Below are 23,955 nucleotides of genomic sequence, written 5' to 3' on the forward strand. Positions count from 1 at the left end.
TAGGACACACCCCTAGGACACACCCCTAGGACACACCCCTAGGACACACCCCTAGGACACACCCCTAGGACACCCCTAGGACACACCCCTAGGACACACCCCTAGGACACCCCTAGGACACACACGTAGGACACACCCCTAGGACACACCCCTAGGACACACCCCTAGGACACCCCTAGGACACACAACTAGGACACACCCCTAGGACACAACCCTAGGACACCCCTAGGACACACACGTAGGACACACCCATAGGACACACCCCCTAGGACACACCCCTAGGACACAACCCCTAGGACTATTAATGCTCAAACCACCTCCCCCTCTCGTCCTCCTCTTCTCACATTTCACTCATTTAGCAGACACTCTTAACCAGAGAGACTTAATAGAATTTCAATGAGTAGAATAGACATCCTATTTAAAACAACAAAGAGATCTGTGAACTGAGAAACTATGTCCACTCTACTATTTGTAATGTTCTGTGCAGCCATACCCCGACGGGTGGAACCTTCCAGGTGGAGGGGCACAGAGGGGTAATGTCCTCAACCTGAATGGGGCAGGAGACCCCCTCACGCCAGGGTATCCTGCTAAAGGTGTGTGTGTGTGTGTTCGTATAGAGACATAGATGTTTCTGTGATGAAGGGGACTATAAACATCCTCCTCCTCTCTAAGAATACACTTACAGGTACAACCTGGAAGAAGGGGTGGGGCTTCCTAAAATTCCAGTGCATCCTATTGGCTATCATGATGCCATCCAACTACTAAAGTGAGTATTATGATGGCAGCCAATCAGAGCTTACGCACACAATTCCTGTGTGTAATGTAACTTCCTGTATGATGTCACCCTTGGCAGGAATATGGGAGGAGACATCCCACCCAATAACTGGAAGGGAGAGTTAAACGTGTCCTATCGGATTGGACCAGGCTTCACTGACGGCTTCAGTACACAGTAAGACACCATGCACCTGTCTCTCTCTCTCCCTCCCTTCTCTAACCTCTCTCCCTCCCTTCCCCTTCTCTAACCTCTCTCCCTCCCTTCCTCTTCTCTCCCCCTCCCTTCCCCTTCTCTAACCTCTCTCCCTCCCTTCCTCTTCTCTAACCCTCCCTTCCCCTTCTCTAACCTCTCTCCCTCCCTTCCTCTTCTCTCCCCCTCCCTTCCCCTTCTCTAACCTCTCTCCCTCCCTTCCTCTTCTCTCTCCCTCCCTTCCCCTTCTCTAACCTCTCTCCCTCCCTTCCTCTTCTCTCCCCCTCCCTTCCCCTTCTCTAACCTCTCTCCCTCCCTTCCTTTTCTCTAACCCTCCCTTCCCCTTCTCTAACCCTCCCTTCCCCTTCTCTAACCCTCCCTTCCTCTTCTCTAACCCTCCCTTCCCCTTCTCTAACCTCTCTCCCTCCCTTCCTCTTCTCTCCCCCTCCCTTCCCCTTCTCTAACCTCTCTCCCTCCCTTCCTCTGTCTCTAACCCTCCCTTCCCCTTCTCTAACCTCTCTCCCTCCCTTCCTTTTCTCTAACCCTCCCTTCCCCTTCTCTAACCCTCCCTTCCCCTTCTCTAACCCTCCCTTCCCCTTCTCTAACCCTCCCTTCCCCTTCTCTAACCCTCCCTTCCCCTTCTCTAACCTCTCTCCCTTCCTTCCCCTTCTCTAACCTCTCTCCCTCCCTTCCCCTTCTCTAACCCTCCCTTCCCCTTCTCTAACCCTCCCTTCCCCTTCTCTAACCTCTCTCCCTTCCTTCCCCTTCTCTAACCTCTCTCCCTCCCTTCCCCTTCTCTAACCCTCCCTTCCCCCTTCTCTCTCTCTCCCTCCCTCCCTTCCCCTTCTCTAACCCTCCCTTCCCCTTCTCTAACCCTCCCTTCCCCTTCTCTAACCCTCCCTTCCCCTTCTCTAACCTCTCTCCCTTCCTTCCCCTTCTCTAACCTCTCTCCCTCCCTTCCCCTTCTCTAACCCTCCCTTCCCCTTCTCTAACCTCTCTCCCTTCCTTCCCCTTCTCTAACCCTCTCTCCCTGAAGTCTCCTTCTCCCGTAGCACTCTTTCTCCATCACCATTCTTTCTTTTTTTTCTATCCCTCTCCACCTTGTTCGTTTTTTGTGTGTAATTTTGACCCCCTTTTTGGTGATTACGATCTGGTCTCATCGCTGCAACTCCCCAACAGGCTCTGGAGAGGCGAAGGTCGAGTCATGTGTCCTCCGAAACATGACCTGCCAAGCCACGCTTCTTAACACCCGCTCGCTTAACCCGCCACAAGGAGTCACTAGAGCGCAATGAGCCAAGTAAAGCCCCCCCCCGTCAAACCTTCCCCTAACCCGGATGACGCTATGGGACCCCCAGTCACGGCCGGTTGTGCCACAGCTGTAGTCGAACCCCAGGCTGTAGTGACGCAGAAACTCTGCGATGCAGTGCCTGAGATCACTGCGCCACTCGGGAGGCCCTCTCTCTCTCTCTCTAATTCTCTGGAGTGTTGCCCAGAGCAGTAGAATAGAGGCTCCCTGTGTGTTCTGTGAGAGAGAGATTGACACACACACACACATTTTCACACAACGAGTGGGGCTGAGGTAGCCTGCTCCCAGATCTGTTTGTGCTTTTGCCTACACCATTGTCATTGTCAAGACAAACATGTTCTGCATGACGATTCCATAAGGAGTTGGCAAGAGAACAGGAACAGACTGGGGCCAAGGCTAGGGGTGAGGGAGGGGGTTTCTTTGTTCCCATCAACAACAGTGGAGGAGAATTGAGATTACTAAAACTACAACAACTTAGAGTCTCCTCTCTGTCTTCTCTCTGTCTCTGTCTCCTCTCTTTCTCTGTCTCCTCTCTGTCTCCTCTCTGTCTCCTCTCTGTCTCTGTCTCCTCTCTGTCTCTGTCTCCTCTCTGTCTCCTCTCTGTCTCCTCTCTGTCTCTGTCTCCTCTCTGTCTCTGTCTCCTCTCTGTCTCCTCTCTGTCTCCTCTCTGTCTCTGTTTCCTCTCTGTCTCTGTCTCCTCTCTGTCTCCTCTCTGTCTCCTCTCTGTCTCCTCTCTGTCTCTGTCTCCTCTCTGTCTCTGTCTCCTCTCTGTCTCCTCTCTGTCTCTGTCTCCTCTCTGTCTCTGTCTCCTCTCTGTCTCTTTCTCCTCTCTGTCTCTGTTTCCTCTCTGTCTCTGTCTCCTCTCTGTCTCCTCTCTGTCTCTGTCTCCTCTCTGTCTCTGTTTCCTCTCTGTCTCTGTTTCCTCTCTGTCTCTGTTTCCTCTCTGTCTCTGTCTCCTCTCTGTCTCTGTCTCCTCTCTGTCTCCTCTCTGTCTCTGTCTCCTCTCTGTCTCTGTCTCCTCTCTGTCTCCTCTCTGTCTCCTCTCTGTCTCTGTTTCCTCTCTGTCTCTGTTTCCTCTCTGTCTCTGTCTCCTCTCTGTCTCTGTTTCCTCTCTGTCTCTGTCTCCTCTCTGTCTCTGTTTCCTCTCTGTCTCTGTCTCCTCTCTGCCTCTGTTTCCTCTCTGTCTCTGTCTCCTCTCTCCTCTCTGTCTCTGTCTCCTCTCTGTCTCTGTTTCCTCTCTGTCTCTGTTTCCTCTCTGTCTCTGTCTCCTCTCTGTCTCTGTTTCCTCTCTGTCTCTGTCTCCTCTCTGTCTCCTCTCTGTCTCTGTTTCCTCTCTGTCTCCTCTCTGTCTCCTCTCTGTCTCTGTCTCCTCTCTGTCTCTGTCGCCTCTCTGTCTCTGTTTCCTCTCTGTTTCTGTCTCCTCTCTGTCTCTGTTTCCTCTCTGTCTCCTCTCTGTCTCCTCTCTGTCTCTGTCTCCTCTCTGTCTCTGTCGCCTCTCTGTCTCTGTTTCCTCTCTGTTTCTGTCTCCTCTCTGTCTCTGTCTCCTCTCTGTCTCCTCTCTGTCTCCTCTCTGTCTCTGTCTCCTCTCTGTCTCTGTCGCCTCTCTGTCTCTGTTTCCTCTCTGTTTCTGTCTCCTCTCTGTCTCCTCTCTGTCTCTGTCTCCTCTCTGTGGTTCTCAGGAAGGTGCGTATGAACATTCACACCAACAACCAGGTGACCCGGATATACAACGTCATCGGGAGGTTACGAGGGGCCGTGGAGCCAGGTACCACTTCCCACAACCTTCTCTGAATGTTCTAGTAAGGGCCTGTTGACCGGGTTTATGGAAGCCAGGGGAGAGGACAATGGGAGACAGTTCAGAGCTGTCTGTACATCTGGAGCTTCCTCTACACAACTCAACACCAACAACTATCATCACTGTTTCGTTTCAAATACCTGGCACAACACTTGATTCACAACAGAATTAGGAGCACAGTAGATGGTGATTGTGACCCCTCTCCCCCCTCCTCTCTCCGTTGTTGGCAGACCGCTATGTGATCCTGGGGGGCCACCGGGATGCCTGGGTGTTCGGGGGGATCGACCCGGTAACGGGAGCTGCCGTGGTGCACGAGAGTGTGAGGAGCGCCGGGAAACTGCTCAGAAAAGGTGTGTGTGTGGGGGGATCAGATTAACACACACATGCATTTAAAAACACACACACACAAACCACTATGTACTGAGACAAGTCTTTATGACTACAGCTGCATCATAAAAACATAAAACAGCAGACACAGGTGTAATCTGCATGCAAAACTCTGTAAGGATGACTGTTCCCATGCTGTAGCAGACTGGAGTAGTTCTCTGTATTGTTCTAGAATGTTCCCATGCTGTAGCAGTCTGGAGTAGTTATCTGTATTGTTCTAGAATGTTCTCATACTGTAGCAGTCTGGAGTAGTTCTCTGTATTGTTCTAGAATGTTCCCATGCTGTAGCAGTCTGGAGTAGTTCTCTGTATTGTTCTAGAATGTTCCCATGCTGTAGCAGTCTGGAGTAGTTCTCTGTATTGTTCTAGAATGTTCTCATACTGTAGCAGTCTGGAGTAGTTCTCTGTATTGTTCTAGAATGTTCCCATGCTGTAGCAGTCTGGAGTAGTTCTCTGTATTGTTCTAGAATGTTCCCATGCTGTAGCAGTCTGGAGTAGTTCTCTGTATCGTTCTAGAATGTTCCCATGCTGTAGCAGTCTGGAGTAGTTCTCTGTATTGTTCTTGAATGTTCCCATGCTGTAGCAGTCTGGAGTAGTTCTCTGTATTGTTCTAGAATGTTCCCATGCTGTAGCAGTCTGGAGTAGTTCTCTGTATCGTTCTAGAATGTTCCCATGCTGTAGCAGTCTGGAGTAGTTATCTGTATTGTTGTAGAATGTTCTCATACTGTAGCAGTCTGGAGTAGTTATCTGTATTGTTCTAGAATGTTCCCATGCTGTAGCAGTCTGGAGAAGTTCTCTGTATTGTTCTAGAATGTTCTCATACTGTAGCAGTCTGGAGAAGTTCTCTGTATTGTTCTAGAATGTTCCCATGCTGTAGCAGTCTGGAGTAGTTCTCTGTATTGTTCTAGAATGTTCCCATGCTGTAGCAATCTGGAGTAGTTCTCTGTATTGTTCTAGAATGTTCTATCAGGTCTGTTTCCTCATATTATGTTTGACTCTGAGAAGTGCTGTATATTTAGAGGTTCAATGCATTTGGCCCAGTGTGTTTTCTCTGGACTTTCTGTGTGTGTGTGTGTGTGTGTGTGTGTGTGTGTGTGTGTGTGTGTGTGTGTGTGTGTGTGTGTGTGTGTGTGTGTGTGTGTGTGTGTGTGTGTGTGTGTGTGTACTATAGGCTGGAGGCCCAGGAGGTCCATAGTATTTGCCAGTTGGGATGCAGAGGAGTTTGGACTGCTGGGATCAACAGAGTGGGCTGAGGTACTACACACATTATGTGAGGTTGTGGTGAGGGAAACGTGTACTGTAGTACTCTGTTAACAGAGAGGACTGAACTCTAATCTAAATGTCTATCCTGTCTCTAACTCCTTGACAGGAAAACGCCAAAGTGCTGCAGGAGAGAGCAGTGGCTTACATCAATGCAGACTCAGCGATAGAGGGTGAGTTGGTGTGTGTGTGTGTTGGGGGGGGGGGGGGTTGTCATGTGAAAATGACACTCAGGTGTGTGTGTGTGTTTCTTTGTGTGTTGCAGGTATGTACACATTGAGGATAGACTGCACTCCCTCTCTCCACACCTTGGTGTACGACGTCACCAAACAGGTCAACTTGAATCAACTGTCTATCAACTGTCTATTAACTGTCTATCAACTGTCTATCAACTGTCTATTTCGGGATTTCACTGTGGCGCGCTGCTTTCCAAGAAGTAGCATTGTAGTTTTTGAACTTTTGAACACTTTTTGAATGGTGATGTCTTCACTGTTCCTCTACAATGTAGAAAATAGTAAAAATAAAGAAAAACCCTGGAATGAGTAGGTGTGTCCAAACTTGACTGGTACTGTAGATATTAAATGACTGCGTTTTCATGAATTTGATCAAGCCCATTCAAAAGATTAGGGGACATGATACAGAAGTAAACAGAAGAGGTGGTTATTTCACAGGGTGTAGACCAACATAGTTCCAGACTAATACCTCTCTGTGTAGGTGTCCAGTCCAGAGGAGGGAGAGGAGGGGTTGTCTCTGTATGAGAGCTGGCACAAGCGTGACAACTGGACAGATGACCGCGATGCACCCCGGTCAGACCCATTACCAACCACAACAGACTTACCACTCTGATCACATGCACTTTTATTGATTGATTTTATTTACATTTTACATTTTTGTCATTTAGCAGATGCTCTTATCCAGACTGACTTATTTGGTGTATAAAAAATAATAATTATGAACCAACCTTTTGTACCTTTTGTTGTTTTCTCTCTTTCCCTCCCTCCCTCCCTCCCTCCCTCCCTCCCTCCCTCCCTCCCTCCAGGATCAGTAAGCTGGGTTCAGGCAGTGACTTTGAGGCGTATTTTATCCGACTGGGCATCGCAGCAGGCAGGGCCCGATACACCAAGAACAGGGTGAGAGGGACATTGTTCTGGGGGGCGGACGGGTGAACCTGGAGACAGGAGCACATTGCAGATGTCCTTTTGATGCAATACAATAGCCCACCACCACCACCAATATGGGGGTCATCATTGGGCATTTGAAGTAGGTGTGTGTATTCTACTTTGTAGAAGACAGAGCGGTACAGCAGCTACCCAGTGTATCACAGTGTGTATGAGACCTTTGAGTTGGTGGAGAGGTTCTACGACCCTTCCTTCCGGAGGCTCAGAGCCGTAGCTCAGGTCAGGGGAGGCCTCATCTTCCTATTGGCTGATTCCCAGCTCCTCCCCCTGGATGCCAGCCAATACGCTGGCTCTCTGACAAAGTACGCCCACACCATCGCTCAGCTGGGACAGAAACACCCAGATGCTCTTGTGAAATACGGGGTATCATTCGGTAAGAGAAAACACACATACGTTTACATACAAAGACACTCATTCTGAATCCCCCATCACCTACAAAGTGTCATTTGTTTTTGTCCAGATTCTCTGTTCTCTGCGGTGGAGAACTTCACTGTGGCTGCTAGGGACTTTCATGAGCGTCTCAACACTCTGGACAGGACAGAGTAAGAGAGAGCGTGTGTGTGTGTGTGTGTGTGTGCTTTCTAGCGTGTCTTCATAGGTTGTGTTTATTGTTGTGGAAGTGTGTTAACAGGTGTGTTCTCCCTACTCTCTCAGCCCTATACAGGTACGCATGGTCAATGACCAGCTAATGTACCTGGAGAGATCCTTCGTGGACCCGCTAGGTTTACCTGGCCGACCATTCTACAGGTGAGAGCCAGATACAGCACATACTCAGTGTTGTGTAATGTCTTCATGATCAGTTTAGAATCAGATTTTATTTTCTCTCACCCTCTTCCCTCTCTTCAGACATGTGATCTTTGCTCCCAGCAGTCATAATAAATATGCTGGCGAGTCCTTCCCTGGCATTTATGATGCGCTGTTTGACATCGAGCGTACAGCCAATCCCAAACAGGCGTGGGATGAAGTGAGGCGACAGATCAGCATCGCTGCGTTTACCGTCCAGGCTGCCGCCATGACACTCACACCCCCTGCCTAAAAAAAGATCTCACACACACACACACACACACACACACACCACACACACACACACACACACACACACACACACACACACACACACACACACACACACACACACACACACAGCACCTGAGAAAGACACACCAGCCCTGCCTTACACTCCGTGCTTTACCTGAGCCAGTAGTCTGAAGCCACATCCTCTCCCATCGCTATCTGGCTGCTTTTAGTAAAACTGCACCATTTTGAAAATAAAAACAGACTTTTAATTAAGTAATGGTTTGTGAACTTCATCCCTCTGGTATAAAGATAGCCCATCCTGAGCAGTGTAATTACAGTGTAGGTGCAGAGTTTTATTAAGTTTGTGTGATAGCACATTGTGTGATAGCAAAGAGTGAAACTAAATCACAGATTTCAGACGTGCTGTAAAACAACCCAAAACAAAGACAGTAAAAGCACGACCATGATGAATGCTAAGGTCAGAGAACATCGTTTGACCAGTTGAATTCGCTGGAAGGCAGCTGATATCAATAAAATGCCACACACAGTCTCAAATGCACTTAACGAAGAACAGGAGGACTGATCTGTGTGTGTGTGTGTGTGTGTGTGTGTGTGTGTGTGTGTGTGTGTGTGTGTGTGTGTGTGTGCTCGAGAACTGCTGACATTCTGACTCGCTGTACCTAATTGCTCATTAGCTACAGATCCTGATGAGGGTTTCTATGGTGATACCTGCCTGAATCTCTTTTCAATTGAGAAGATAGAGGAGGTAGTAGGAAGACCTGATGGTTATTGCCCTCAGACAGTGTTTCAGTGAGAAGATAGAGGAGGTAGTAGGAAGACCTGATGGTTATTGCCCTCAGGCAGTGTTTCAGTGAGAAGATAGAGGAGGTAGTAGGAAGACCTGATGGTTATTGCCCTCAGACAGTGTTTCAGTGAGAAGATAGAGGAGGTAGTAGGAAGACCTGATGGTTATTGCCCTCAGACAGTGTTTCAGTGAGAAGATAGAGGAGGTAGTAGGAAGACCTGATGGTTATTGCCCTCAGGCAGTGTTTCAGTGAGAAGATAGAGGAGGTAGTAGGAAGACCTGATGGTTATTGCCCTCAGACAGTGTTTCAGTGAGAAGATAGAGGAGGTAGTAGGAAGACCTGATGGTTATTGCCCTCAGACAGTGTTTCAGTGAGAAGATAGAGGAGGTAGTAGGAAGACCTGATGGTTATTGCCCTCAGACAGTGTTTCAGTGAGAAGATAGAGGAGGTAGTAGGAAGACCTGATGGTTATTGCCCTCAGACAGTGTTTCAGTGCAGTGAAGTCTCTGCATTCTGAGTAGAATGGCATCGGTGTCATTAGTAGCCAGTGGAATTCTACAGCTAAATACAGAAAGCCTGTGTACATACGACATACATACTGCTATCAGCCTACCATCAACAGGGTACAGGTCCATTCAAACATATGGGAGCAGCATGTACCATGTGCTAGATTTCATTCTCTGTCTGGTTCTATGCATTCCACTTTCCATTCTCCTTCCCCCTCTCAGTGTGCGTGTCTGTGGGAGAGGGAAGGTCCAGATGGGCCCAGGTGATTGGCTCCTCCTTCCTCATGGAGATCTCCACCTTAACAGCCATCATGTTCACCACGCTGCTACTCTAGTATATCACCTAGGAGACATGAGAGGGAGATCAATTATATGAATACCACAGAGATCCTATGAAATTACTTAGTAACTTAATAAGAGATTACTTAGAGATCTAATTGGTACTTTTTTACCCCCTTTTCTTTCCAATTTGGTGATTACGGTCTGGTCTCATCGCCGCAACTCCCCAACGGGCTCGGGAGAGGTGAAGGTCAAGTCGTGCGTCCTCCGAAACATGACCCACCAAGCCGCACTTCTTAACACCCGCTCGCTTAACCCGAAAGCCAGCTGCACCAATGTGTCGGAGAAAACACCGTTCAACTGACGACCGCAGTCAGCCTGCAGGCACCTGGCCCACCACAAGGAGTCGCTAGAGCATGACGAGCCAAGTAAAGCCCCCCCCAGAGGCCTGTGTTTGGTGTGTACCGTGGTGCTGTTGGACTCTGCATAGCTGAGCTCTGGTAGAGAGTTCTTGGCATAGATAGAGAAGATGGCCTGGCTGCCAGTCTGGTGCCAATAAAACCTACACGGTACCACCTTCATCCCCATGGAGAGAGGGAGAGGGAGACAGACACAGAGAGAGAGATGGAGTGAAGAGAAAACGAAAAGCAGAGTTGAGAGAGAGAGGGAGAGAGAGAGCAGAAGACAGAGGGAGCCATCGGCACTTCTGATTGTATGTACCTAAGGCTGTCTGACTCAGTGCCTGAGCTAAACTCTGAAGGGGGTCCTGAATTTATCCTGTGGTGCAGCCCTCCTGGGCCAGGAAAACAGTAAAAAAGGCTGATGTCTTCCTCCTACAGCAGCTCCAGAACTTCATCCTGACAGACAGGGGACAGTACAGAACAGAGGCCAACAACCGTCATTGATCACACATCTATCCAGACAAACTAGACAGGAGGAGGACATATTGGCATCAGAATATCAAGTGTTTTTGGGTCTCACCACTCGTGGATGTTGGGGACTCCAGGGTGGTTGTTTACACTTCCCCTCGTTACTTCCTGGACCAGAGAAAGACTGCAACCGAGAGAAACCAGGATACACACCATAAACAATAGATCACACTAAAAAGATAATCAAACTCCTCTAAACATCTAGTCATCTCATCCCTCTACCACTGAGCTACTCTCTGAACCTTGACTGGTAACCTCCTGGTAACCTCTACACACTGGGAAATGTGGAGAATATGAACAGGAGCAGCCTCCATTCTTACAGGATGTGCCAATATTCACATCCTCCCGCCCGAGATAGAGAGAGAGAGAGCCTATGAGCCACCCACCTCTCAATCCTATCAGAGCCAGGTTAAAAGTCCATTATTACAGCAGCATACCTGTGTTCTCAAGCTGGCTGCTCTCTGCCTGCTGGAGTATCTCCAGAGCCTGTCTAAGAGAGGAGAACACCTTCTGCTGAAGTCTGACCAGGGGCTCCTCACCACTGAAACACAGACACCTTAGCTTTCTTGGGAACAGGAACAATGGTGGCCCTCTTGAAGCATGTGGGAACAGCAGACTGGGATAGGGATTGATTGAATATGTCCGTAAACACACCAGCCAGTACAGAACAGGTCTGCACATGCTCTGATGACGTGGCTAGGGATGCCGTCTGGGCCGGCAGCCTTGCGAGGGTTAACACGTTTAAATGTTTTACTCACGTTGGCTGCGGTGAAGGGAGAGCCCGCAGGTTTTGGTAGCGGGCCGTGTCGGTGGCACTGTATTGTCCCCAAAGCGAGCAAAGAAGTTGTTTCGTTTGTCTGGGAGCAAGACATCGGGGTCCGCAACGGGGCTGGTTTTCTTTTTGTACTCTGTGATTGACTGTAGACCCTGCCACATACCTCTCGGGTCTGAGCCGTTGAGTTGCGACTCTACTTTGTCTCTATACTGACGCTTAGCTTGTTTGATTGCCTTGCTGAGGGAATAGCTACACTGTTTGTATTCGGTCATGTTTCCGGTCACCTTGCTCTGATTAAAAGCAGTGGTTCATGCTTTCAGTTTTGCGCGAATGCTGCCATCAATCCACGGTTTCTGGTTGGGGAAGGTTATAATAGTCGCCGTAGGTACAACATCACCGATGCACTTGCTAATAAACTTGCTCACCGAATCAGCGTATACATCAATGTTGTTGTTCGGCGCGATCCGGAACATATCACAGTCCACGTGATCGAAGCAATCTTGAAGCTTGGAATCAGATTAGTCGGACCAGCGTTGAACAGACCTGAGCATGGGTGTTTCCTGTTTTAGTTTCTGTCTATAGGCTGGGAGCAAAAAAAAATGGAGTCGTGGTCAGATTTGCCGGAAGGAGGGAGGGCTTTGTATGCATCACGGAAGTTAGAGTAACAATGATCCAGAATTTTTCCAGCCCAGGTCGCGCATTCGATATGCTGATAGAATTTAGGGAGCCTTGTTTTCAGATTAGCCTTGTTAAAATCCCCACCTACAATAAATGCAGCCTCAGGATATGTGGTTTCCAGTTTACAAAGAGTCCAATGAAGTTCTTTCAGGGCCGTCGAGGTGTCTGCTTGGGGGGGGTATACATGACTGTGATTATAATCGAAGAGAATTCTAGGTCAGGTGAACAAAATGACTTGTTGTTATGATCACACCACGACTCGTTAATCATAAGGCATACACCCCGCCCTTCTTCTTACCAAAGAGATGTTTGTTTCTGTCAGCGCGATGCGTGAAGAAACCAGGTGGCTGTACCGACTCTGATAACGTATCCCGAGTGAGCCATGTTTCCGTGAAACAGAGAGTGTTACAATCTCTGATGTCTCGCTGGAAGGCAACCCTTGCTCGGATTTCGTCCACCTTGTTGTCAAGAGACTGGACATTGGCGAGTAGTATACTCGGGAGCGGTGGGCGATGTGCCCGTCTACGGAGCCTGACCAGAAGACCGCTCCGTCTGCCCCTTCTGCGGCGCCGTTGTTTTGGGTCGCCTGCTGGGATCCGATCCATTGTCCTGGATGGTGGACCAAACAGAGGATCCGCTTCGGGAAAGTCGTATTCCTGGTCGTAATGTTGGTAAGTTGACGTTGCTCTTATATCCAATAGTTCCTCCCGGCTGTATGTAATAAGACTTAAGATTTCCTGGGGAAACAATGTAAGAAATAATACATAAAAAAACTAAATACTGCGTAGTTTCCTAAGAACGCGAAGCGAGGCGGCTATCTCTGTCGGCGCCGGAAGACAGTCGCCCCGTAGCACTCACTTCCATCATCATGAAGTGCTTTGAGAGACTAGTCAAGGATCATATCATCTCCACCCTACCTGACAACCTGAACCCACTGCAATTTGCTTACCGCCCCAATAGGTCCACAGACGACGCAATCACACTGCACACTGCCCTAACCCATCTGGACAAGAGGAATACCTATGTAAGAATGCTGTTCATCGACTACAGCTCAGAGTTTAACACCATAGTACCCTCCAAACTCGTCATTAAGCTCGACACCCTGGGTCTCGAACCCGCCCTGTGCAACTGGGTCCTAGACTTTCTGACGGGACGCCCCCAGGTGGTGAGGGTAGGAAACAACATCTCCACCCCGCTGATCCTCAACACTGGGGCCCCACAAGGGTGCGTTCTCAGCCCTCTCCTGTACTCCCTGTTCACCCATGACTGCATGGCCATGCACGCCTCCAACTCAGTCATCAAGTTTGCAGATGACACAACAGTGGTAGGCTTGATTAACAACAACCACGAGACAACCTACAGGGAGGAGGTGAGGACCCTCGGAGTGTGGTGTCAGGTAAATAACCTCACACTCAACGTCAACAAAACAAATGAGATGAACGTGGACTTCAGGAAACAGCAGAGGGAGCACCCCCCTATCCACATTGACGGGACAGTAGTGGAGAAGGTGGAAAGTTTTAAGTTCCTCGGCGTACACATCACTGACAAACTGAAATGGTCCACCCACACAGACAGTGTGGTGAAGAAGGTGCAACAGCGCCTCTTCAACTTCAGGAGGCTGAATAAATTTGGCTTGTCACCAAAAATAGTCAAAAAAATTTACAGAGAGCATCCTGTCGGGCTGTATCACCGCCTGGTACGTAAACTGCTCCTCCTACAACCACAAGGCTCTCCAGAGGGTGGTGCGGTCTGCACAACACATCACCGGGGGCAAACTTCCTGCCCTCCAGGACACCTACACCCCCTGATGTCACAGGAAGGCCAAAAAGATCATCAAGGACAACAACCACCCGAGCCACTGCCTGTTCACCCCGCTATCATCTTGAAGGCGAGGTCAGTACAGGTGCATCAAAGCTGGGACCGAGAGACTGAAAAACAGCTTCTATCTCAAGGCCATCAGACTGTTAAACAGCCATCACTAACATTGAGTGGCTGCTGCCAACATACTGACTCAAATCTATAGCCACTTTAATAATTAAAAATTGGATGTAATAAATGTATCACTAGTCACTTTAAACAATGCCACTTTATATAATGTTTACATACCCTGCATTACTCATCTCATATGTATATACTGTACTCTATACCATCTATTGCATCTTGCCTATGCCATTCGGCCATCGCTCATCCATATATTTATATGTACATATTCTTATTCATTCCTTTACACTTGTGTGTAAAAGGTAGTTGTTGTAAAATTGTTAATTACTTGTTAGATATTACTGCATGGTCGGAACTAGAAGCACAAGCATTTGGCTACACTCGTATTAACATCTGCTAACCATGTGTATGTGACCAATACAATTTGATTTGACACACACGCGTGATCACTAAGGATAAATACAAACTGTGTGTGTATATGCGTGGGTTTGTGTGTGTTACCTCGGTCTATGTATCAGCTCCAGTGGTTTAGGAGCCTGGATGACACAGGGGTCACCCCGAGGCTTTATCTCCATTCTCTGTCCTCCCCTCTGAGCTCTTCACTTCTGGCCTGATCGGCTCTGCTGGCTTCTCTCTGTTATGGATACCTCTGCTGCAGCCCTGAGGAGAGAAACAACCTTCTAACTTCTCTCTGTTATGGATACCTCTGCTGCAGCCCTGAGGAGAGAAACAACCTTCTAACTTCTCTCTGTTATGGATACCTCTGCTGCAGCCCTGAGGAGAGAAACAACCTTCTAACTTTAGCATATCCACATTTCATCTCCACTTCTAACTTTAGCATAGGAAACTTTAGAAGGGCCTCTACTCTTCTATCTCAGAGAGGGATGCCAAGAGTGTGCAAAGCTGTCATCAAGGCAAAGGGTGGTTACTTTGAAGAATCTAAAATCAAAAATATATTTTGATTTGTTTAACACTTTTTTGGTTACTACATGATTCCATATGTGTTATTTCATAGTTTTGATGTCTGCAATGTAGAAAATAGTAAAAATAAAGAAAAACCCTTGAATGAGTAGGTGTGTCCAAACTGTTGACTGGTGCTGTATGTAGCGTTGTACTGTAACCCACTAGACTGGGTTTTCTATCTTCTTCTCCACTGACTCACATCTCATGCACAATTCTATAAAACATACATTATTACATAAACTCCCTTGTCAATTTTGCACAAAATCATTAACAATGGTACATTACAAATGAAATTGTATTTGTCACAGGGCCCGAATACAACAGTGAAATGCTTACTTACAAGCCCTTAACCAACAATGCAGTTTTAAGAAAATACCTACAAAAAAATGAAAAAATAAAGAGATAAGAATAACAAACAATTAAAGAGCAGCAGTAAATAACAAATCACGTTTTATTGGTCACATACACACGGTTAGCAGATGTTAATGCGAATGTAGTGAAATGCTTGTGCTAGTTCTGACCGTGCAGTAATATCTAACAAGTAATCTAACAATTTCACAACTACCTTTTACACACAAGTGTAATGGAATGAATAAGATTATGTACATATAAATATATGGATGAGCGATGGCCGAACGGCATAGGCAAGATGCAGTAGATGGTATAGAGTACAGTATATACATATGAGATGAGTAATGTAGGGTATGTAAACATTATATAAAGTGGCATTGTTTAAAGTGACTAGTGATACATTTATTACATCCAATTTTTTATTATTAAAGTGGCTCGAGATAGCGGGGTTATATACAGGGGTACTATATAGGGGAACTGGTACAGAGTCAATGTGCGGCGGCACAGGTGTTGAGGTAATTGAGGTAATATGTACCTGTAGGTAGAGTTATTGAAGTGACTATGCATAGATAAGAGAGTAGCAGCAGCGTAGAAAGGGGGGGGGGGGGGGGGGACAATGCAAATAGTCTGTGTAGCCATTTGATTAGATGTTCAGGAGTCTTATGGCTTGGGGGTAGAAGCTGTCTAGAAGCCCCTTGGACCTAGACTTGGCGCTCCGGTACCGCTTTCCGTGCGGTAGCAGAGAGAACAGTCTATGACTAGGGTGGCTGGAGTCTTGTTGTTACCTAACCTTACAACCTGGGGGCGGTCCGTCAGGACGTCCAGGATCCAGTTGCAGAGGGAGGTGTTTAGTCCCAGGGTCCTTAGCATAGTGATGAGCCTTGAGGGCACTATGGTGTTGAACGCTGAGCTATAGTCAATGAATAGCATTCTCACATAGGTATTCCTTTTGTCCAGGTGTGAAAGGGCAGTGTGGAGTGCAATAGAGATTGCATCATCTGTGGATCTGTTGGTGTGGTATGCAAATTGGAGTGGGTGTAGGGTTTCTGGGTTAATGGTGTTGATGTGAGCCATGACCAGCCTTTCAAAGCATTTCATGGCTACAGACGTGAGTGCTATTGGTCAGTAGTCATTTAGTCAGGTTAACTTAGTGTTCTTGTGCACAGGGACTATGTTGGTCTGCTTGAAACATGTTGGTATTACAGACAGACAGGGAGAGGTTGAAAATGTCAGTGAAGACACTTGCCAGTTGGTCAGCGCATGCTCGGAGTACACATCCTGGTAATCCGTCTGGCGCTGCGACCTTGTGAATGTTGACCTGTTTAAAGGTCTAACTCACATCGGCTGCGGAGAGCGTGATCACACAGTCATCCGGAACAGCTGATGCTCTCATGCATGTTTCAGTGTTACTTGCCTCGAAGCGAGCATAGAAGTTATTTTGCTCACCTGGTAGGCTCGTGTCACTGGTCAGCTCTCGGCTGTGCTTCCCTTGGTAGTCTGTAATAGTTTGCAAGCCCTGTCACATCCAACGAGCTTTGGAGCCTGTGTAGTACGATTCGATCTTAGACCTGTATTGACGCTTTACCTGTTTGACGGTTCGTTGGAGGGCATAGCGGGATTTCTTATAAGCGTCTGGGTTAGAGTTCCGCTCCTTTAAAGCGGCAGCTCTACCATTTAGGTCAGTGCGAATGTTGCCTGTAATCCATAGCTTCTGGTTGGGGTATGTACGTACAGTCACTGTGGGGACGACGTCCTCAATGCACTTATTGATGAAGCCAGTGACTGATGTGGTGTACTCCTCAATGCCATCGGAGGAATCCCGGAACATATTCCAGTCTGTGCTAGCAAAACTGTCCTGTAGTTTAGCATCTGCTTCATCTGAGCACTTTTTTATAGACCGAGTCACTGGTGCTTCCTGCTTTAATTTGTGCTTGTTAGCAGGAATCAGGAGGATAGAATTATGGTCAGATTTGCCAAATGGAGCGCGAGGGAGAGCTTTGTACGCGTCTCTGTGTGTGGAGTAAAGGTGGTCTAAGAATTTTTTTCCCCCTCTGGTTGCACATTTAACATGCTGATAGAAATTTGGTCAAACTGATTTAAGTTTCCCTGCATTAAAGTCCACGGCCACTAGGAGCACCACCTCTGGATGAGCGTTTTCCTGTTTGCTAATGGCGGCATGCAGCTCATTGAGCGCGGTTTTAGTGCCAGCATCGGTCTGTGGTGGTATGTAGACAGCTACGAAAAATACAGATGAAAACTCTCTAGGTAGATAGTGTGGTCTACAGCTTATCATGAGATACTCTACCTCAGGTGAGACTTCCTTAGATATCGTGCACCAGCTGTTGTTTACATATATGGATAGGCCCCCTGGCCCGTGTCTTACCAGAGGCTGCTGTTCTTTCCTGCCGATAGCGTATAACCTGCCAGCTGTATGTTCTTAATGCCGTCGTTCAGCCACGACTCTGTGAAACATAAGATATAACAGTTTTTAATGTCCCGTTGGTAGGATATACGTGCTTTCATTTCGTCCCACTTATTTTGCAGCGATTGAACGTTAGCTAGCAGGACGGAAGGCAAAGGCAGATTAGCCACTCGTCACCTGATCCTCACAAGGCACCCTGATCTTTTTCCGTGAAATCTCAGTTTCCTTCTCCAGAAAATGATGGGGATCTGGGCCTGGTCAGGTGGCTGTAGTATATCACTCCCATCCGACTCATTGAGTTAAAACTCTTTGTCTAATCTGAGGTGATTAATCGCAGTTCTGATGTCCAGAAACATTTTTAAAATGCAACATCCTTGCCAACTTCTTCCAGGGTCAAAGGTTCATTGGAGGTGAGGCTGTTTTGAAGAGCACGTGGTAAGTCTTCACTCACTCTTCATATGTTAGCAATTTGATATTAATTTGGTAATTTAATGCGAAGCTTTGAAACCCGTCACTGGTGTTATACAGTTTACAGTATGGGGAAAGGAAATATGATTGAAATAATTATCCAATAAGACCTTGTCAGCAGATTCGTCACTGGTGTTACTGTTCCTGCTGGTAACACCAGCAGGAAACATGAAACATATGAAACATAACATCTCTATTAGAACTATAGAACCATAACATCTCTAATAGAACCATAACATCTCTATTAGAACCATAGAAACATTACATCTCTATTAGAACTATAGAACCATAACATCTCTAATAGAACCATAACATCTCTATTAGAACCATAGAAACATTACATCTCTATTAGAACTATAGAACCATAACATCTCTAATAGAACCATAACATCTCTATTAGAACCATAGAAACATTACATCTCTATTAGAACCATAACATCTCTAATAGAACCATAACATCTCTATTAGAACCATAGAAACATTACATCTCTATTAGAACCATAGAACCATAACATCTCTAATAGAACCATAACATCTCTATTAGAACCATAGAAACATTACATCTCTATTAGAACCATAACATCTCTATTAGAACCATAGAAACATTACATCTCTATTAGAACCATAGAAACATTACATCTCTATTAGAACCATAACATCTCTAATAGAACCATAACATCTCTATTAGAACCATAGAAACATTACATCTCTATTAGAACCATAGAACCATAACATCTCTAATAGAACCATAACATCTCTATTAGAACCATAGAAACATTACATCTCTATTAGAACCATAACATCTCTATTAGAACCATAGAAACATTACATCTCTATTAGAACCATAGAAACATTACATCTCTATTAGAACCATAGAAACATTACATCTCTATTAGAACTATAGAAACATTACATCTCTATTAGAACCATAGAACCATTACATCTCTATTAGAACCATAGAACCATTACATCTCTATTAGAACCATAGAAACATTACATCTCTATTAGAACCATAGAAACATTACATCTCTATTAGAACCATAGAAACATTACATCTCTATTAGAACCATAGAAACATAACATCTCTATTAGAACTATAGAAACATAACATCTCTATTAGAACTATAGAACTATAGAAACATAGCATCTAACATCTAACGTTCAAATAGAGATGTTATGTTCCTATACTGTGTGCTAATAGAGATGTGTTTGTACGACAATGTGTTAGGAAATACATTTTTGTCAATAGGCTTCATCTTTGAGGAATAACCCTGATTTTATTGTTCATATGAAATCAAATCTATTTATAAAGCCCTTCTTACCTCAGCTGATATCTCAAAGTGCTGTACAGAAACCCAGCCTAAAACCCCAAAACAGCAAGCAATGCAGGTGTAGAAGCACAGTGGCTAGGAACATCTCCCTAGAAAGGCCAGAACCTAGGAAGAAACCTAGAGAGGAACCAGGCTATGAGGGGTGATCAGTCCTCTTCTGGCTGTGCCGGGTGGAGATTATAACAGTACATGGCCACAATGTTCAAATGTTCATAGATGACCAGCAGGGTCAAATAATAATAATCAACATGTTATAAAATCATTTGAATTTTCATATAATAATGTTTATCTGTATCTACCCAACTGCTGCTGCATTCATTAGTAAACATTTTAAGAATATGATAATCCAATTTTGATGACTCAACCTCAATTATTTCTGATGTTAAAACAAAACATGTGGTAGAAATATACAAATGTCACACAATAGAACTTTACACATACCGGTTTAAAATAAATTATTTATAATCAAAAGAATTTCTTCATATTAGCATAGACTTCGTCTGATTATATATGCAAATTCAATTGTGAAATTACATTCAGGAAAGCCTGAATTGTCATCTAAAAAATATAGGTAACACCAGTGACAAAAAGGCAAAAAATATTAAAATACATTAAGCTGGCATTTATGTTGATTTATAATGGTAAAGGGTTAACTTGGCAAAATATTAGTAAAAAAATTTAAGTCATGTTGGCTTTTTAAAATCCATAATTTCCGCAGAATTACCCAAATAACCTATGGGGCCCTACTAAAGAAATGTGAAATTTGAAATGAAATAAGTTTGCTAATACGGGTGATTGTTCATGGGACAATTGATAGCTGCAACATTTAAGTAGTGGTAAAGGTTAGGGCTGTCCGAGCAAAAAATTTTTTTACTTGACCGAAAGTCATATTATTTCGACCAATCGATTGCTCAACATTTAAACGTGTATTTTTCCATTTATACACACCATGTGTTTTAATAAAATCAACTATATGCATTGAGCTTGTCTGATGCTTTAAGCTTACAGGTTGATGCCTCAAGAGGGCGCCAGAGATCTAGATAACCAGAAGAAAAAAACCTGACCCAACTATTCTCCTCCAGAAGATTCTGCCATTACTCTCCTAAAGTTGCCGGTAATAGGCTACATGAGGAGTCTGCAACCTTTCTCATGTGGAATGCCAATTTATCTCACCATTTCTACCGATCTGCGTGCCAGTTATGGTTTTCAAATGCACATTTTCGTGGAATGGTTTCATTTAATTTATAAGGTCTTATCACAAAATCATTGTCATGTGGTTAACAAATTTCATCCAAATCTAAATTAAAATGATAAACCTAAAAAGTAACTTCAATTGCCATTGCCAACAATGTAAAAATAGCCTGCATAAAGCCAACAAATTACAACATTGCAACCTGCAGGTAGAAAATATCCTGATTTAAAAAAAAAAAATGAAAAAATCCTATAAATCACATTGGCTACACATGGCCTGTCTGCAACAAACTTTAAACATTGTATCAATTACAGTTTTTCCAATTGCTAACACACTAAAATGACATGAACAGCACAATTTTTTAAACTGACACACAGAGAGCAAAACCTCTTCTCAAGTCTCCAAAAGTCTAAACACATTTTCTGCTTTACACACATTTTGCAATTGAAAACGGCACTTTTTAAATGCACTGCACATGGTTCTCTGCATAAGACACAACAATCTGACATAAAGTCACGTTTGCCATTTCAAAACACTGCCATTCAAAATGACACTACATGAGCTAATTGGCCAATACATGTGCCACCTGGCCAAACACCTCAATGGTTAATTGTTACCACTTCAATCAGGAAGTAAGCACTATGAAAAGACCACAGGTGAGCACCTTTTGTTTTACAACAACGGAAGCCGTTGCAGAGAGAGGAAGAGGAAGAGAGAGGGTGAGAATGAGAGGGGGAGGAAGAGTGAGAGGTAGGGGTAGAGCTGGTAGATGAGTTCATGGCCAAAGAAGACAACTTTCAAATGAAATCAGAGCAACCTTAGTTGATCATGTTATCAACCATGGGCTGACAATGCGAGAGGCTGGACAGAGTGCAGCCCAACTTGAGCCGTTTTACTGTCGCCTGTGTCATCAGGACATGTAGACTGGAGTACAGGTATGTAACCAACATTTCTTTCACACTATGTAGTACACCCCATGTCATAGTGTATCAGTTGGGTGACACCTGTTTACTTCATGAATGGCTGATGTCATACACTAACTGCACAAATTTCCTGTAGAATTTACTCTACTGTGGGGGAAATATCTTTAGGCTGCATTGTCCAAGCCATATATTTTTGTTTTTCTAAAGGACTGAGAGACGCAACGATGGTGGAGGAAGGGGCCAAATGTTCACCGGGGTACAGGAAGCTGCCATTATAAACTTGGTTTTGGAAAATAATGAAATCAGATTACGAGAAATTCAAAGCCACATCATCCAAGACAACACCATATTCAACAACATTCAACGAGTCAGTCTGTCCACATTGGCTCGCATTCTCAAGTGAAACCAAATCCGAATGAGACAACTTTAAGGTGCCGTTTGAGAGAAACTCTCAAAGAAACAAAGAGGTCAGACGAGCATATGTGGATGTAAGTACAATATTGACTGCAGTACACTACACGCAACATTGTTTCCCAGTGTACTGGATAACACCATATTGACTGCTTTTGTTCTTTGTTTTCAGGGAGTACTGGAAATGGATGCTCATGCAATCCCACATGAGTTCATCTTTATAGATGAGGCTGGGTTCAACCTAGCAAAGACCAGAAGAAGGGGGAGAAACGTCATTGGCCACAGAGCCATTATAGATGTTCCTGGCCAACGTGGTGGGAACATCACAATGTGCGCTGCCATCTCCAATACGCATGGTTGGTCATGCCAACCTTGGACCATACAACACAGCCCATATTCTCCCATTTCTGGACAGACTCCACAACATTCTCATACCAGCAGAGCGTATGAATGATGCAGACCATCAAGAACCCGGTACGTTGTAGTATGGGATGTGAGCTTTCATCGTGCAGCTCCAGTCCAAAACGGGTTTGCTGACCACCCACCATTTCTCGCGCAATACCTCCCACCATACTCACCATTTCTGAACCCCATAGAAGAGTTATTTTCGGCATGGCGGTGGAAGGTATACGACCGGCAGCCCTTTGTGCGCATGCCTCTTGTGCAGGCTATGGAAGAGGCATGTGATGAGATAGATGTGGGTGTGATTCAGGGATGGATAAGGCACTCAAGGTGCTTCTTCCCTCGATGTCTGGCAAGGGAAGATATTACCTGTGATGTGGACGAGGCGTTGTGGCCAGACCCAGCTGTGCAGCAAGATGCTGCCTAATTATTTTTCTTGCCTCTTTTCTATAGATTTTATCTGCACATTTTTTCTTCAATTTTCTTTTTCAGTTTAGTTTTTTTTTTTTTTTTTGCATATTTTTGTTCAGTCCAATGTAAATATATCTGCTGTGCATACGTTGCACTGACTTGTTTGGTGAAAAATAAATGTTTCAACAGCATGTGTGTGTGTCTGCAAATATTTCTGTGCATCTGAAGAATTTATTTTAGTATTATGGCAAAGCATACTAAAGATAAGTGCTTTTCATTATGCCCAACAGTGTGTAGTTAGACAAAAATCTGGTAATATGAATGAAGTGTGCCATTTCGTGCAAACGTTTGATTTTCATAATGCTATATGTAGTTTTGGTTGCAGTGCTTCATTTTGCAGGATATGAGGTATTTTGCAGTTTGGGGGTGTGGATTGTGTTGATAATTTTGCAAACTTGGCTGGTTTTGTGTTTTAGCAATTGGGAAAAACTAATGGGTCTGGCCCAAAGCTTGCACTAGTGAGCTTGGGACAGACACATCTGTAGGCTATTTGCTCAAGGGATAAGAAGCAGAGCTTGACTTGGGCAGGAGCTCACCTCAAATGTTCTACTGCTTCAGCTCCTGTTCCTCTTAATAAATATCAGCTCAAAAGTATTGTGGAGCTCCTGCACCTAAATATACACAGTACTGACACCCAAAATGAGTACCGGAACCTATTTCAGTCCAAGTCAAGCACTGATGAGAAGCCTATTTTTATGACATTCCCACTGGATCAGAGCATTTTTCCTGTCACGCTGAGTGGTTATCGAAAGGGCGAGAGCTGGAAAGATTTTTCAAATACATTGAGGAATTATTGTAATTGTCAATGGATGTAAAAACAATTTTTTGCTTGCCGTTTGAGGTGACGAAAACATGAGAAGCTTCACAGGTCATTAGTGGTGGTGCATTAAGCCAATCAGAAATACAATCAGATCCCCAAATGAGCACATTTATATGCCTACATTTGCACGCAGGCCATGTAGTCTATAGGCCTACTTCTATGTATAAATCAGGCCACGGAGCCTATAGGCCTACTTCTATGTATAAATCAGGCCACGGAGCCTATAGGCCCACTTCTATGTGTAAATCAGGCCACGGAGTCTATAGGCCAGGCCCACTTCTATGTGTAAATCAGGCCACGTAGCCTATAGGCCTACTTCTATGCGTGCCCGTCCTTACTCAAAATTGACAGGAGCGCTCCAAACAAAAGACAATGACAAAA

At 45.2% G+C, this 23,955-nt stretch overlaps 1 protein-coding gene across 1 annotated transcript; it reads left to right on the forward strand.

Annotated features, from left to right (window-relative positions):
• The first annotated feature begins 462 nt into the window (after positions 1-462).
• Positions 463-8,179, forward strand: naalad2 (N-acetylated alpha-linked acidic dipeptidase 2). Its single transcript, XM_082966757.1, has 14 exons — positions 463-593; positions 673-766; positions 854-949; positions 3,950-4,035; positions 4,296-4,415; positions 5,623-5,705; positions 5,821-5,884; positions 5,977-6,044; positions 6,426-6,517; positions 6,751-6,841; positions 6,998-7,262; positions 7,350-7,431; positions 7,544-7,636; positions 7,736-8,179. The coding sequence occupies exons 3-14, from the start codon at positions 858-860 to the stop codon at positions 7,923-7,925; spliced, it is 1,326 nt and encodes a 441-aa protein (XP_082822883.1). The 5' UTR covers positions 463-593; positions 673-766; positions 854-857; the 3' UTR covers positions 7,926-8,179.
• Positions 8,180-23,955: the final 15,776 nt, after the last annotated feature.

Source organism: Salmo salar, chromosome 20 (genome assembly GCF_965601325.2).
Source record: "Salmo salar chromosome 20, fSalSal1, whole genome shotgun sequence".
NCBI lineage: Eukaryota > Metazoa > Chordata > Actinopteri > Salmoniformes > Salmonidae > Salmo > Salmo salar.

Coding starts and splice junctions, on each gene's coding strand:
- naalad2 (XM_082966757.1), top strand. CDS start 858: ATGGGAGGAGACATCCCACCCAATAACTGGAAGGGAGAGTTAAACGTG. Junction 4,036..4,295: donor ACGAGGGGCCGTGGAGCCAG/GTACCACTTCCC, acceptor CGTTGTTGGCAG/ACCGCTATGTGATCCTGGGG. Junction 5,885..5,976: donor TGCAGACTCAGCGATAGAGG/GTGAGTTGGTGT, acceptor TGTGTGTTGCAG/GTATGTACACATTGAGGATA.